General features: G+C 38.1%; 2 protein-coding genes across 3 annotated transcripts; one reads left to right on the top strand and one right to left on the bottom strand.

Moving 5' to 3' along the window:
- Window positions 1-1470: 1470 nt before the first annotated feature.
- trub2 (TruB pseudouridine (psi) synthase family member 2) lies at window positions 1471-8099 on the bottom strand. The gene is made up of 8 exons (XM_028446762.1): window positions 7850-8099; window positions 5165-5299; window positions 3886-3960; window positions 3748-3809; window positions 3595-3676; window positions 3389-3461; window positions 1882-2018; window positions 1471-1802 (listed from the first exon to the last, which is right to left on the bottom strand). The coding sequence occupies exons 1-8, from the start codon at window positions 7965-7967 to the stop codon at window positions 1480-1482; spliced, it is 1005 nt and encodes a 334-aa protein (XP_028302563.1). The 5' UTR covers window positions 7968-8099; the 3' UTR covers window positions 1471-1479.
- On the top strand, window positions 7850-11460 carry hdhd3 (haloacid dehalogenase-like hydrolase domain containing 3). 2 transcript variants are annotated; one of them, XM_028446763.1, is made up of 3 exons: window positions 7850-7984; window positions 10440-10774; window positions 10920-11460. In XM_028446763.1, the coding sequence occupies exons 1-3, from the start codon at window positions 7966-7968 to the stop codon at window positions 11313-11315; spliced, it is 750 nt and encodes a 249-aa protein (XP_028302564.1). In that variant the 5' UTR covers window positions 7850-7965; the 3' UTR covers window positions 11316-11460. The 2 variants fall into 2 exon arrangements, with proteins under 2 accessions (XP_028302564.1, XP_028302566.1); XM_028446765.1 differs by lacking the exon at window positions 7850-7984 and adding an exon at window positions 8306-8382 and having other exon boundaries at window positions 10920-11455.
- Window positions 11461-15948: the final 4488 nt, after the last annotated feature.

Below are 15948 nucleotides of genomic sequence, written 5' to 3' on the forward strand. Positions count from 1 at the left end.
ATAATTCAGTTTAAAAACAGGTATAAAGACATGATTTTCACAAGGTACAGGAATGAATCTGATCACTAATCACCAGTGGTTTTTGTCTCTATTGATGATTAGCTGTGGACTATTTGTGAATATGTAGATTGTTTGTTTAATGATATGTGGACAATTATTTGTATTATTAATTGTACTTAGAAAAGCAAAATGGGTATTGATTAAAGGGGTAAGACACATGTAAGTTGAGAGGTTTAATTGTTGGTGGATCATATCAATGGTTCATTTCTGCTGTTGTAATTCATCATTTTTTTTTTTTTGTTTTCTAAACTGTTTTTTTTTTTTTTAAATCATTTTACATGTTTGAAATAAAGAAATCAATCAATAAATTCCTCATCTCTGACCAATCAGAATAATAATATTTGCAAATGGCGTGAAAATGGATAACATCTACTCTGAATTTAGTTAAAGTATATGGAATATGTTCTGGCTGCAATACCATCATCAGATATAAGTAAAGTAGGAGCAGCTTTGTTGTTATGCTTCTTAGAAACTATTCAGAGACGATCAACTGGGATACATTGTGACCCTTATCTATAGCAGTGGAATTATGGTGATAGAAATGACCTCGATTAGAACATGAACTGATAATACAAGAGTCAGTCTTGGTCCCACACCAGGCATTGGATGACCGGAAATGATACAAACTACAGAGATATATCTACTCAGGAGTAGTGGTGTGAGAAAAAAAATCAGTTTCACCATGTATCGCGATTTTTTAAAGCCGATTTTACATGTTTTTTTTTTCTTAAATTGTATTTTTTAGTTTTTTTCTGATATTTAATCAATATTTTTCTCATTGTCTTTTACACATTTTCGTGGACGTGTGTTTTCTACTGCTGAAGATATTGTCACTTCTCAGCCTAACTACTGGGCATGTTGACCAGCTCCTGTTCCTACATAAAAACCTTGAAAATTGTGCCACTTCCGCACCTCCACTCCAGTAGATGGCGCCGTTTAGGATGTTTTGAAGCAAATAGTTTTGACTCAATTTGTCCTCTTGAGTGATCAATATCTTCTGATGAACATATACAGCAACTTGATTTTTCATTTCTACATTTAATTTTGATATTACCTGCGTAAAATATCACAATATCGTATTGTGACCCTAGTATCGCATTGCAATATCCTTGCCAATACTCACCCCTACTCAGGAGGCACAAAATACTGTTTCTTTCCACTGATTTACTAAATTAGATTCTTTAAAATGTGTGTTATCACTCATTCATTCCATCATTATGTTCTATAGCGTTTTTTTAAAAAAGTATTTCAAGCAAAGGCGGATTTCAACACAAACTAGTGGATCTTTATTTTATTGAAATATTTATGCACCACATTTGCATATAAATATTTAACACAAATGGTAATACTACTGTATACACTCAAATACAAGATTTTAATAATATGTTTTTAGAAAATCAGTATCTGTATCTCACTGCATCAGCTGCAGGTCTGTTCAATAAGAGCTGTTTCTGAGAGTTTAGTTTCTCTTTGTGACGTGTCCGTTACGTTTCCTTCAGATATCTGTGATGGTGCTTGGTTCTTGGGGGGACCCTTTGTCTTCTTGCTGGGCTTGTACAGTTGGATGGCTTGTTGGATGTCAGCAGCAGTCCACTGGTGATGCGTCAGGGCGTCTTTGACCGTGAACGGACCGTCTCTGGTGCGTCGGACTCCTCTGCACATCGCTGTGCTGCGAAGTTCAAGTCCAATCTCATGCACGACTTTGCACAAATATTTCTGAGTTTCATTGATGCACTGCACCTCTGTGAAAGCATCAGACACTGCCATCAAAGCAAGTACGACTTTTTATTAACTCTGGATGTGTGTGTGCTCCAGTCTCACCTAAAGTGAAGTGTGGAGGCTGGAAGTGGATGCACCGTAAACCCGTCAATATAGGAGCCGACTTCCCTTCTGGACCCAGCAAACCTTTCACAGCCATCTCATAGGCTTCCTGTGAGCGCATGTCCACGCTGGAATATCTGGGTTTACAAGCAGTGGAAAAAATAACACTTTTAGCACTATTTACTGCATTCTGACCAATGATTGTCTCACCAAACAAAAAATACACAGAACAAAAATATAATCGCACACAGTAATATTTTTTATCAACTGAGAAATATTTTAACAGAACACTTATTTCATTTTTGCCTTATTTAAGAAACAAAAACAATTTATTTTGCACAATTCATGAGTTATCACAGCCTAAACCCACCAGGGGTCAGTCGCCGAAGTTGGACGCTTGTGCTCATTGAATCAGACGCTTGTCACCAGCATCGAAGACGCTCTGGACACGAGAGCGTGTTGAGCGCGTTTTGGGGAGGGGCTTCTCTGTTGCCGGTGGTGTTCATACAATGGATGATAATGTGGCGATCAGTTACGTTCATAATTCACCCAGTGACTGTGAAGTGGTGGGGAACATTGTGTTGAGCAGGCGGTGTTTCCGGTTGGATGTTGGATGTGTGACTGTGTGTGCACTGTGATGTCAGAGGGCTATAGAGAAGTGTGGGTGAATGAAGAATAAAGTTTGGAGTTCCTTGCTGAACACGTCGCCTCCAACTCCCGTTCATCGGCTCTGTATTATCGAGTGTGTCTTGGTTTTATTTGATAAATAAAGCCAGACAACGTTGTCGAAGGGTGCCTCGGCACCGTTTCTGGATTCACCAGAGCTGCGCTCGGACGAGGGTTGCTTTCAGCACCACTTCCGTCTCTCCCGGGCCCAGTTTGACAACCTGCTGACCAACATCGGTGCTCACATCTTCTACCAGGACGCCAACTACAGGCGCTCTATTCCACCAGAAGAGCACCTGTCCATCTGCTCTGGTTTTTTTTCATTCTGAATTCGTAATGTTTGGGGAAAGGTCCTGATTGGTCGCGATATGCCCCAAAAGTTCAACAATCCCAACTCTAGCATCGGCTGATTTTTGAAAACTCAAAACGCGCCGCACAGGAGGTGCGGGACGCGTAACGGGACCTCTCGACGCTCCTAGAGGCGAGTCCACCATATATTGTGAGTGTACACCTGACGCTTTTGATGCTTTCAACGCGTTTGGTGTGAACGTGCCACTAAGCTTTATGCAACTCAGGGTTGGAATAACCAATGAGTGAGTAATCTCGTAGGGAGTGGTCGATTATGGTTTTATTCACCATACTCAGCACCATAATTGAGCAAAACTAATTATTCAGTACACCAATAAAAAACTAGTTGTGAGCATATTTCAGCATAAATCATTTAACTCAGCATTTTTGGTGTGTGCGTTTATATTTTTGTTCAGTAAACAAACTGAAGCTAAAAAAAAAACTTTATATGATTTTACAAATATATAATAAATAATGAATGAAGGTGGCATACGCTAGCAAAGCTTTTTGATTGGCTCCCTGCAGCATCGCCAGCACCTTTTCCAGTTTATCTAGCGTGATGTGATCTAGGAACAAGACAAAGGCACACAAACAAAAGATTAAATTAATGACGTCATGTTGCTGCAGCGTTAAGATACAGGTGGATAGTTGGGGAAACTAAAAGATGGCTTTGATTGTTGGATCTTAAAGGTTTCATACCGTAAGTAGATCTCTCCACAGCTCGACCACTGACAGAAAAATTATCTGTTGCAGTCCCAAATTCTCCTTCCAGTGTATAGTCCTAGAAACACATCATCAGCCTGGTGATCTTCTCCTGAATATAAAGATATATCTAGAAACTTGATATCTTACCCTTGTGACTCGGGTTTTATAGAACTCACTAAGGATCTTGTTTCCTTTCCCAACAGCAAGAACTGAAGTTAGAGAATGTATACCTTTAGAGAAATTAAACACCACTGTAGGCTTCACAGAGATCCATTCAAAACATACCTAAAACCCCCGAAGAAAAGGTATCCAGACGATGTCCTACTCCAACTTTAAGATTCAGAAATTCAGGCCCCGTCACTGCAACACAGCAAAAATGATCGATTTGCTGCAGCGTGAAATTTGATTACTCAGACTTTGCTGAACTGGCGACAAAGGGACAGTTGAAATAAAGTATATACATCATTCAATCAAGAGTCATGGAATACTTTTTAAAATAAAAGGAAGAAAATTGGATTTGATCAGAACCTTTAAAAAGTAGCTAAACTCTTTCTGCTAAAAACAAATGTATCTGGGTATGAAGTAGGGCTGCTCGATTATAGGCAAAATAATAATCACTATTATTTTAGTTAGAATTGAAATCACAATTATTTGGCAACCAAAAAGTTATTTATTTATTGTAAAAAAAACAACAACAATGTAACGTGTATTCTTTAAATATAAATACAAATTTCCCTTTTGCACACAGCAATATTTGAATACAAATAAATAAAAAGTTGCAAAGTATTAATTAAAATATATATGTTTTCATTTGTTATTTCTTATTAATATATATATATATATATATATATATATATATATATATATATATATATGTTATTCAAGTATGTTCCCTTTTGTAAACAAATGCACTGCTACAGACACCTATAAATTACCACAGAACTGTAGCATTTAAATAACATTTTTTTAATTGAACTGCAAATTATGAATTCAAGTATGTTCAGTGTAGTATCAAACACTGTAGAAATGTTTCAAGGCCACTAGCAACAACGTTCCTCGTGTTGGCCTGCAGACTAGCTTTAGCTTTGAGAGGGGCGGGGCTTAGGAGCTTGCTTTAAACAACTCAATGTTTTTTCGTGTGTGTGCCAAGCTTTATTCTTTGTAGATATCCTAAATTGTGGATGTTTGTTTTAGTTAAAAAATAAAAAAAAATGTATAATTGAAAAGAAAAAAGAAAAAGTTATATATTTATTTAAATAATTGTTTTTTCTCGATTATGTGATTTTGTAATCGTTGAGTGTAATAATCAAAATCATAAACACATTTTTATTAACTGTACAGACTTAGTGTGAAGTAGTGTTTTTGATTGATTCTTGTCCAACTCTCAACTTCATTTGTTTTTTTTTTTTGTGGTAAAACAAACGTTTTAAGCTTAAAGCCTATTTATATTTACTGGTCTGAGACAAATCGTCTGTGATGATTCCTGAGAACCTTTAGTACATCTCGCCCTCAGGCGCAAACAAATCCATACAATGATGTGGTACTGGTCACGTCACGTGCTTACCCAGAGGGTGCTGGGAAAGGGCGGGCACTGAGGCAGCAGACACAGTGAGTCCTTTGGGTGCTTCAGGATCAGTGCTGCCATCAACCAAGAAGCGTATGTGATGAGGCACAGCTTTGGGAGCACAATCGTTCAAGCCTGAATAGAGAAATCAGGGCATAATTGGTTATTATTTATAAACGGCGAAGCATCAAAACAGGCTCTCATTCAAAAAAAAAAAGCGGCCTATTTTTTTCTTAAAAACACTGATCACATTGTCATGGACACAATGGACGAGATTGTTTTAACGAAAACTTGTTGGGTTAATAATACCACTAAAATTATAATCTAAAAAAGTGTTTTAAATACACCTTGCCTTACATCTTGTTCTGAAGACAAGTTGGTTCACAATGACCACATTGTTATAGGAAGTGTCGATATCAATAGACCCTGGGACTATGGGTACGTTGCCAGACCTATTCTACATAAGTGTAATGTGTCTGTGTTTGCATCGTGTCAGGATAGTCGAGTGTTCTAAGGGGCCCGACTCAAAAATTCTTCCTTCCGCTGCAGCGTGTTCGGGTCCTGCTTTTGTCATAAATATTTTTTTCATTTTAACGCTGCAAATTCCACCTTTAAAACACACATATACAAAAAAAATTTTAATTTTAGGGTATTTCCTGAGTTAGGGCTAAAATAAAAGGGTTAGCGGGGTAGCAAAAAAATAATTAAAGCCGCGAGTAGCGTCGTAGGGTCCGAAGGAGTGGCCGTGGTCGGTAACCCATGTGTATCAAATATGAGACTACTTGAACTTTGTATATGAGAGTTATTGCAGTTTTCTATTATGGCGTTGATCATCTGAGAACGCAAAGCATAATGGGTAATTTTCACATTGATTCTTGTTAAGGGCTGGAGAGTCATTATGTGTATCAAATTATGAGGCTCTATGAGAGTTAGAGCGGTTTTTCCATTATGGTGTGCAAAATGGCGCCAGTCGAAAAACCCCTGGTTGAGTTTGAATGGAATCGGATGAAGCCCCTCAGACTAGTTCACGCAGATGTGTTTCGCCATTTTAAGACCTTTGACTCAAGATGGCTGACTTCCTGTTTGGTTTTGGGCGTGGCCATCGGTAACTTTTTGTTCATCTAGGGGTCGAGAATGCATGTGGCGAATTTTGTATGAATTGGGTAAACCTGCCGGTCGTGTGGTTCCATCGTATTTTTGGAGTCTATAACGCGAGCCATGCGCGCATTTTTTTCAATGCACCAAAATATCTAATTGTTCAGCAGGCCTGAGGTGTGTGCAAATTTTGGTGAGACTTTGGGCATTCTAAGGGGAAAAACCGAAACTTCCTAAGAAAAGCAAAAACAACAGAAATATACAAATAAACAAAAATAAAACTGACAGAACTTTAAGTCACGTGGTGTACCTATCACGTCACCTTAACTGGCCAATGAGGGGCGCTCCGTATGAATAGACGTAAAGGCTAGCCATACGTTACCGTATGAATAGCCACGGCCAAAGATGAGTTAGCAGGCCGTAAGAATTTGAGGCTAATTCTGGATCCATGCATCACATCACACATACACTGGCACTAGAGATGTAACGATTAATCGTAAGGCAGTTAAAAATCGATTCATAGGTATCACGGTTGATATCAATTTTCTGACAATTGAATCGCAGTACTTTTTTAATCAGCAGAGGGCGCTATCCGGAAGCGTTGGCGGCGGGCGGAGTCTGCTAATACTTTCTTTCTGGCCGCCTTCTACTCTTAAATATGTTAATAAATGATTAATTACCCCTTTAGCACCGAAAGAATATCTGTAATATTACTTGAATATCTGTAAAAGTCACGTTTTTCTATTAGCTCTGTCTGCTAGCATAGCTTATCTTCTTCACTACAAGATATCTGCATGCCAACCGACCACTGTGTTACCAGCGCCCTCTGCTGGTCCAAACAAATATGTCGTAAATCAGTGCAATGACGGTTTTTTTTTTTTTTTTTTTAAAGTCCAATTGTTAAGGCACAAAATACATTTTCAGTTGCACTTTTAAAAGAAAAAGAACTATTATGCAGTTTTGCATTGTTTATTATAGAACCAGAATTTAAATTAATAGGCTTCATTTTCATTTGTATTATTCCTTTATTTATTTAATTCAAGATTTATTTTTAGTTAAATTGCATTGTTTTGAATAGTTTATCAAGGAATTCTTTTGACAATGAAAAATATAAGGAAAATAATACAGTATTTTCTAGTTTTTTTCCCCAAAAAAAAATGTGTCTACAGTCCCATTTTGTAAATGAAAAAATCGTGAGAGAATCGTATCGTGAACCCAGTATCGTGAATCGAATCGTATTGGGAGTTGAGTGAATCGTTACATCCCTAACTGGCACAGTTGTCATTGTTGTGCATTAAGATGGGTTCATTCATGACAGAACTTAGGTTTTTATGTTTAAGTTTTAGTTCAAATGCCCCCCCCATGTTTGTAGTATGTTAACAGACTACAGATGGAAATCTGGTTAACACGTTTTAATTTAGTTTTTATGTTTAAGCTCGTGACGTAGCTGAAGTATTTCTTACAAACGGGAAGCTTTGGAACACGTTTAACAGGTCAGTTTAGTTTTTTTTTGTGTGTGTGTGTGTGTGTGTCTTTATGGTTTAAAGAGCATAAATATTCTGACACAGATCTGTTAGCTTGTGTCCTTGCCTTTGAGTAGACTGGTCTCCACCGTGTCTCTTATGATCTTCCAGTGAACACCAGCAGGCTTGTACACGCAGAAAAGTCCTTCTAATTTCTGGAAGATTCGGACCGCAGGAGATGCCATGGTGCCAGAAACACCAGGTTAGTCAGTGATGTTGCTTTAAAAATGCGCTACTTTGACCGTTTTCTACAGAAAAGACAGCGAGGAAAATAAAGCATGAGCTCTCACGCATGCGCAAATAGTGTAGAGCAGGCCTTGACTGCCGCCTGCTGGTCTGGATGTATGAGACACTGACAGGGTGTTAAAGATACTTAATTAAAATGAGACTATACAAAAGGTTTTCAAAATGATTAATTCTGATTTATTTATTTTTGTCTGATTTTTATTTTTATTTTTTCGGTATAAGTTTGTGGGGTAAATAGTAAACAGGGGAGAGCTGCTATAATTACAACCGCCAGCAGGTGGCAGCATTAGTCAGACGGAGACAACCGGAGACAACAACCTGGTTTACGGTCGTGGAAACGTCAAGCGAACGCTGGTAATGAACACATATGTATGATTTGTGCCTCGCCAGTTCACGAGAAGCTGTAGATAAATATGGTAGATCAATGGTTTGTTAGTGACTGAAGGTAACCGTGTACACAGACACTCTACGTGCACAGATTAGATCCAGAAGTTGTAATCGAGGCGACATTGAGTTGACTTAACATCTGACGTCATATTGTTACCGGAAATGCACTAATTATATAGTACATGTATTTATGTATTTATTTAATGGTTGGAAACGATGAAATATTTAAATCATCAGTATAAGAGCATTGTTTGATGTGGTTAAGATTATTGTATTGTTAAAAAAAAAAAATGATTTTGAATATTTTTTTTAAATATTGTCAAATTTTATCATTTCATAAGAAGGACTGCAATAAAAATGCAAATAACACTACATTTAGTTGGGTGCTTGGACAAAAATATGCATTAACTTTAACCATAATAAGTCAAAAACATTTTTAAAAAGAAGATTTAATCATAAACACTAGCATAGGAACATTTTCTATACTAATTGTTTGGCACTGCCTCACAAATGTACTCGAAAAGCTCTTCTTTTCGGGGTCCAAAGTATACTATCATAGTTATTGATCAGCCACCTTGGTAGATAAGCATGTTTACATGTAATTTTTAACTTTAAACTTTTTTTCTTCAGGGAGTAACAAAAAGTATGAGTAAACCATCAAGTAATTAAAGTGTTGATATGCCCAGCACTCCTTTTTGTTTATTTCATTAAATTAATATGTTTAACACAAGTAGGGCAATGTCAACATTAAACAAAAATCATTCAATCTAAGTGACAAAGGGAATAAATCATTAGTGTACATGAAATGTTTAAAGGAAGGGAGTAAATGGCTTTAAAAACAAATATTTTAAACTTGAGGCCTGGGGGCCAAATCCGGCCCTTTAGACTGGAGCATCCAATTTGGCCCGCAGGAGAAAATTTTTTTTACAAAGAAGCCATTAATCACTGTGTAAATTACTCAATAATTCAGTTCTAGATATACAGTATCAGCCCCTCCAAATACACAAATTAAATCAAACTGTACATAATATTTGCAGGGGCTCACATGCTTATATCACATGACTGTATAGTCACAAATGGTCAAAATAGCTCTCTTTTTTAATTAATCCTGCAATTTCTCACAAACAATCTCACACAGATGTGTGTAATTTGTGGCGATCCTTCGGGTATCTGTCATTTATTGCTGTGACATTGTCTGTGCCTTACATACTGTAATTATCATTTATATGTGGAAGTACAAACTAGACCATAAAAAAATGTTGAAATTGCCCTTTTTGGTGTTTTTTCCCCACCCAAAATCTGTAGCCCACTTGAGATCAACCTGCTCCGTATTTGGCCCATGAACAAAAACATGTTTTAGAATAGAATATAGACCTTTATTGATCCCGATAGGGGGGATTCACACGTTGCAGAAACACAATAGAATAGCAGACAGTAAGTAAACAAAAAAAATGAAGTACTTTGACAACTTTGTTTTGAAGGTTACACGAAAGAGAAGAAGAAAACAACAACAACAAACATTATTTCACTAACTTTGTGGTCAGTGTACACAATAGAAGAAATACAATTATTTTCTAAATATCTGAGAAGTATCAAAAGCTTTATGCGGACAGTATATGAGTAGTTAGGCCTGTAAAAGTATTAGAGTTTGAACTCAACCATAAAAGTGCTGAGTAACTTAGGAATCCTGTAAGAAAGTTGGCTAAACAGAGTACAGTGTTGCAACAGAAATATTTCTTCAGATTATCAAAGTGTAATGGAAAAAAAAGTATTTTCCAATATAGGATGGATGGGAAAAAATGACTTGACATGACATGAATATTTTGTTTTCTTTGCTTCCATCATTATTTACAACTGATAATAAATCCATGTTACACTTCTTTACAGTTTAGCATTGGTTTCCCTTTGTATGTCAGAAAATAAGGTTCTATTAAAAAATATATTTGACATTAAAAATGATAGTTTTTAGGGTGTCATTATCACACGTGTCACTTCTCTTGTACCTTTCATGCTGCATGTTGCAGGTGTGATGCGTGTCCCACTGCGTTGGGTCTTCTGGGACGTTAAGGACACTCTGCTAAAGGTGCGCAGTTCTGTGGGTGAGCAGTACTGTAAGGAAGCACAGCGTATGGGTTTGAGCCTCAGCCCAGAAGAAGTGGACGCTGCTTTCCGGCAGGTTTATCGGCAGTATTCCAGCAGATACCCAAACTACGGCGTCTCCCAGGGCCTAAACGGACAGAAATGGTGGATGACGGTGGTGCGAGACACTCTTTCCCTTTGCAGGGTCCAAGAGCCAGCTGTGATAAATACAGTGGCCAGCAATGCGTACCAGAACTTCTGCAATGCTGAAAACTGGGAGGTAAATGGTAATATTTCAACTTTCAAATAACAAAGTATTTTTGCTGCTGCTGAGACATTTCGAGAACAAATATTTCCTTCTTCTTTCTTTCTTATGAATAAACCAAACATGGGAGTTCAAAATCTTTCACGCTTCTTTGTTTTAGGTGTTCCCCGACTCAAGGATGGCCCTGGAGAGATGTTCCTCTCTCGGTTTGAAGCAAGGCGTGGTATCCAACTTTGATAATCGGCTGGACACTATTTTACATGCGTGTGGGCTGCGGTCATATTTCAGCTTTTTGATGACATCAGAGGAAGCACGCGTAGCAAAGCCCAATCCGGCTATTTTTGATCTGGCTCTGCAGAAATGTGGTGCACCAGCTGATTGTGTGGTTCACGTTGGGGACCACTATGTTAAGGATTACCTGGCTTCTCGATCTGCAGGTATTCATGGGATCCTCTTAGACAGAGATGGAAAACATTCACATGATCACATAGACCAAGAGAACCGGCTTTTATCACTTGAAAAACTGCCGTCACGGCTGCAGCAGCTCGTGGGCTGACAGCACTGTTTCACAAAGTATTAAAGTATTAGAAGGACGTAGCTATGACAACATGGATGGAAAGTTACGTTGCATTTGTAATGTAGATACAAGATAAATATGGGGGTGTGTGTGGGGGAAAAATTAAGCATTTACAGAAATGTTTTATTGATGTACAAAGTCACTACAAAATAAACTGAATAAAACAAACTCAAAGTTGTTGGTTATATATTGAAATTACTTGCCCTGAGTTTGATTCCGGGAGTAAAGCTTGGCTGAGGCGTTCCTGTATGAGGTTTGCATGTTCTTCTCTTCCCTCCTGGAAGTCAGGCTTCTTCTTACGATTTTAAAACGTGCATCGGGTGGATTGGAGTCTGTAAATTGCTTAGGAGTGAATAGTTGGTTGTTGGTGGAATGTGCACAGACCTATCGAAAGCTGTTTAAGCATACATTTTATATTGGCGACGTCAACCATAGTTAGGCTTTACTAGTACATGTACTCAATTTTGGTTTACTAATGCACACGTACACTTTACTAGTCCCTAGTACTACAAATAAGTATTATATCCTAGTATGGGGGCGGGGAAAGCAAATTCACGATTGCCATTGGCTTTTAAAAATATTACAACCAATCAGGGTGCTGTTTATAATCCCTCCTACTTCATTTGCATTAGGTCTACTAGTGAATCTTTTGGCATCACTAATACTATAGTATTACTAGTGAGAATGAGTAGTAGTAGTAAAGATTTTTTTAGTTAAAATTTTCGTGCACTAGTGCAAGTTCGTTCACTCGTAGACAATTTTGTGTTACTGCTAGTGGTACTGACTAGTTCTAGTAATGACAAAAGGATTCCAATAAGATTGCCATAGAATAATAATTGGTTGGAATTTTTTCAAAAGGCAAAGGAAGGCCTTAATTTGCTTTTCCCGGCCACCTATTAGCATACAATGCTTACTTGTAGTGCTAACAAAATGGAGTACATAAACTCTAATTCTGAGTACTAGTAGAGCTTAACTATGGTTGATATCAAATTGATGGTAAATTTAGGCTGTCCATATGGACTGGTCCTGTACAGGGGGTAGCCTACCCTACGCACAAACCCTAAGAGCCGGTTGAAGTAGAGATAAAAAAATAATAAATGGATGGATATTTTTGCAGCTGAGTTGTTTTTGGTGTGTTAGTGAGTGAATGCAAGATAGGGAAATATAAACAAGGGTCAATTCAATTCAACTTTATTTATATAGCGCTAATTACAACAAGTCATCTTATAGCGCTCATCACAAAATATAAAATTGTTCATTAAAAAAACAATTCCACATGAATAAGCATCAGCAATGGTGTTTAAATGGGAAGGAACTTCCGGCAGAAGAGCGACCAGTATCACTGGTCTGCCTGCATGGCAGCACCTGTTGCTAGACTATGTATGAGAGGAATGAGAATGAGTATTATGGGTGAATGTGGGGCGTGGACATCCTAACGTAAAATAAGGATGGACTGGGACAAAAATTCAGTCCTGGCATTTTGTGTCCAGACCAGCCCACTATATTATGAGCAGCACCATGTAGACATCATTATTAAGTCAGTGATGCTCAACATGTGGCTCTTTATGTCTTAATTTTAATTATTAATCCCCCAGAATTTTTTTTAAAAGGAGGACACTTTTGAACCCCTTTTTACGCATTTCATTTTGCAACTTTGTTTGTCTCATATTTGGCCCTTTTGACACTTTTTTCAGACTTTAGCTACCTTTTGCCAATTAATATCCATTTTTGCAAGTTCTTATTGACACTTTCATCCAATTTTTGTCTGTACTTTATTTTTTGGCCACTTTGCATCCAAATAAGTTTTTTCAAATATGTCCGAAATAACGGATACACATACTCGGGCTATGTGGAAGCTGTTAAATACGATTCTGGTCGAACAGACGCCTTGTTTGGAAGGGAGATTGACGTGCTCAGTAGCCCGGAGGCGTCGAGGGCCGTGGTCAGAGACGACAGCTCGGTGTGCTGAGGTCCGTGAGCTCCGGCCTTGTGGCACAAAGCTAGCAGCTGTCACCGGAGTGAGAGGCCGCCGGAGACCAACGCGCACGCCCAAGTATCATCGTCGAAAGGAGCAGTCAGCCGGAGCTGAGACTCGGAGGCTTCACGTGCTACGACGCTGCTCTCGCCCCCTCCCTGAAAAAGGAGTGGATGTCACGAGTAAAATATAATTAAATGTAACGCATTTTGTCTCGTCTAGAACTAGCCCAAAGTCCAAACTTCTGGTGCAATATACTGTTTCACTGTTGCACTTCTTCCAGGTTCAGAACCGCGTAAGAGGAAAAGAACTTAACAGACGGGAGAATGCGCGCAAGGCCAGATTTAAATGGGAACGCCCACATTTCAGGGCCACTCCACCCAGTGTGCGTAACTGGGATGGAGGCGCGCAGCGACTAATTTAAGTACAGGGGGTGAATAGCGTGCAGTGAAAAACAGCGCCCCTGTGTGGCTTTTTTTGACTTACATGCATGGGAGAATAGAGCTCTACATTTCTACCATTAAAGATTCAACATTCAAACAAAATCATGGGCTGTATTTTTAACATTGCTATGAGTTGTCATGCTGGTAGTCAGAGCACAAAACATTTGTAAGTATCGTCAAGTATTTGTTTTTAAAATAAATTATAAAAATCTCACAATCTTCTGTACCTGCTTTCATTAGAAAGGTTGCACTGAAGCTGTTATTGAGAGTAAGGCACAGTACACAGTTTAGTATGGACAGTCTATTGTAGCTAAGAGAGATCTTTTCTACAGAAGCTGCTATCCACTCCATCCAGGCTCTAAAGCCTTTGGTTTAAGATTAAGATTCTTTGAACAAAGCTACTAAACCTAACCCAACCCAAATGGTAACTAGGTGAACTGGGTGGGTTAGCCTAAGCCTAATACCTTTGTAAATACTCTTTGTTCAAACCATCTGGTCTGAAGCGGATACTGGAAGTGTTGGGAAAACACCAAAGTCACATTTAAAATGATAGCAGAGCTCCAACCTTAAACAGTTCACAGGGACCAACAGTCGACAAATTCATGTGGACAAAACCCTTAAATGTTTTGAGACACTGAAATGCATTCGTTTTTTAGTCATATTTATTTGAAATTCAATCTGCTTTCCCCTTTATCTATCTGTATGTTTAAGCTATTGGACATTTTTAGGGAACCTCCCACAAGAGCTGCTTATTTCTAAGCTGGTTTAGTGGCTCAGCCAGACGGCTCTGAAGGGTTTCACTGCAATCCAATTGGGGACATAATGGGATTGAAGGGCAAAACAAATGTTCTTGTGCAGCGAGCGAAAGGGAAGGACTGCAGATATGCACTGAGACACAGGAGATGTCCACTCAGTGACATACAACGGAAGTAAAAACACTTGGAGAACCAACACAGTGTTCTAAAGCAGTTTATCAAATAGGGGTACATACCCCCTAGGGATACCCAATGGCACCACAGGAGGAACTTGAGAGAGAGAGAGTGGAAAATTAACAAATAAAGTGTCAGTTTTGGTCCCACATCAGGTGTGATATGACCAGAATTGATTAAAAAACCTATAGAAATAAATCTATTCAGGAGCCAAATCAGTGTTTTCAACCTTGGGGTCACCTGAAATTTCTGGAAAATTAAGAGATTTTTTTTTCTCACTAAAACACAATCTTAAACAACTGTATTTCTATATTTTACTTTGTGAAATATAGATCTAGTTCAACTAAAATGCAGTAAAAAAAAAAAGGTAATATCTCAACTCAAACATAATCAAAAACTAATTCGCCAGGGTCGCCAGAAATTCTTGATATCAAAATGGGGTCAAGATCCAAAAAAGGTTGGGAACCACTGCACTAAATGCTGTTTCTCTCCACTTATTCCTTTATTATTTAAAATATGTGTTATCAATCATTCATTCCATCATTATGCTCTATAGTTGGTTTTAAATATTCTTCTAAGCAAAACATTGTAGTTGGAAAAAGGGGGATTCAGAAATAAGAGAAAGGAGATACTTGAGCCAAAAAAGTTTGAGACCCACTGATCTAGAGCAAACATGCTTCCACATGAATGAAAAAAGATTATGTAAAATAAATAGAACATTAAATGTATAGTAGAAAAAAAGAAAGGATTTCCTTGAGCTACAGCAGCACTCAGTAGTTCAGCTCTTTGTTCACTTGTGCCTGGGGTGTGGAGGGTTTCACGTTAGCATGTCATCTTTTTGAAATATTCAGTGGAAAAGGAAAAATAGCCGAGTGGAGACCGAAAAGTTGAGTTTTTTCAAAGAATGAAAAAGGACAGAAAAGGGTCCAGAAGTGAAAGACGGTCACGCGATGACCCAAACATTCTGAGAGACGGCGCAGCGAGGCGTTAGCATAGCACATAAACACATGACTGCACCAACACAAATGCTTGCATTTTTTTACTCTTCATTAGAACACAAATACAGATGTTAAAGGCTTCCCGAATGTGACAAAAATATGACATAAGTGGGAAAAACACACCAACAAAAAAAAATACCTGTAATGGGATCTCAACTTTTCATTGAAATAAATGCATTCTTTTTATCTGATCTTTACAAATCAATGCTGGATCAGCACAAATATGGTAAAGCAAACATGACCAGCTTTAAACCAAGATTCCTCTGC

The sequence above is a fragment of the Gouania willdenowi genome, chromosome 5, assembly GCF_900634775.1.
Source record: "Gouania willdenowi chromosome 5, fGouWil2.1, whole genome shotgun sequence".
NCBI classification, from domain to species: Eukaryota; Metazoa; Chordata; class Actinopteri; order Blenniiformes; family Gobiesocidae; genus Gouania; species Gouania willdenowi.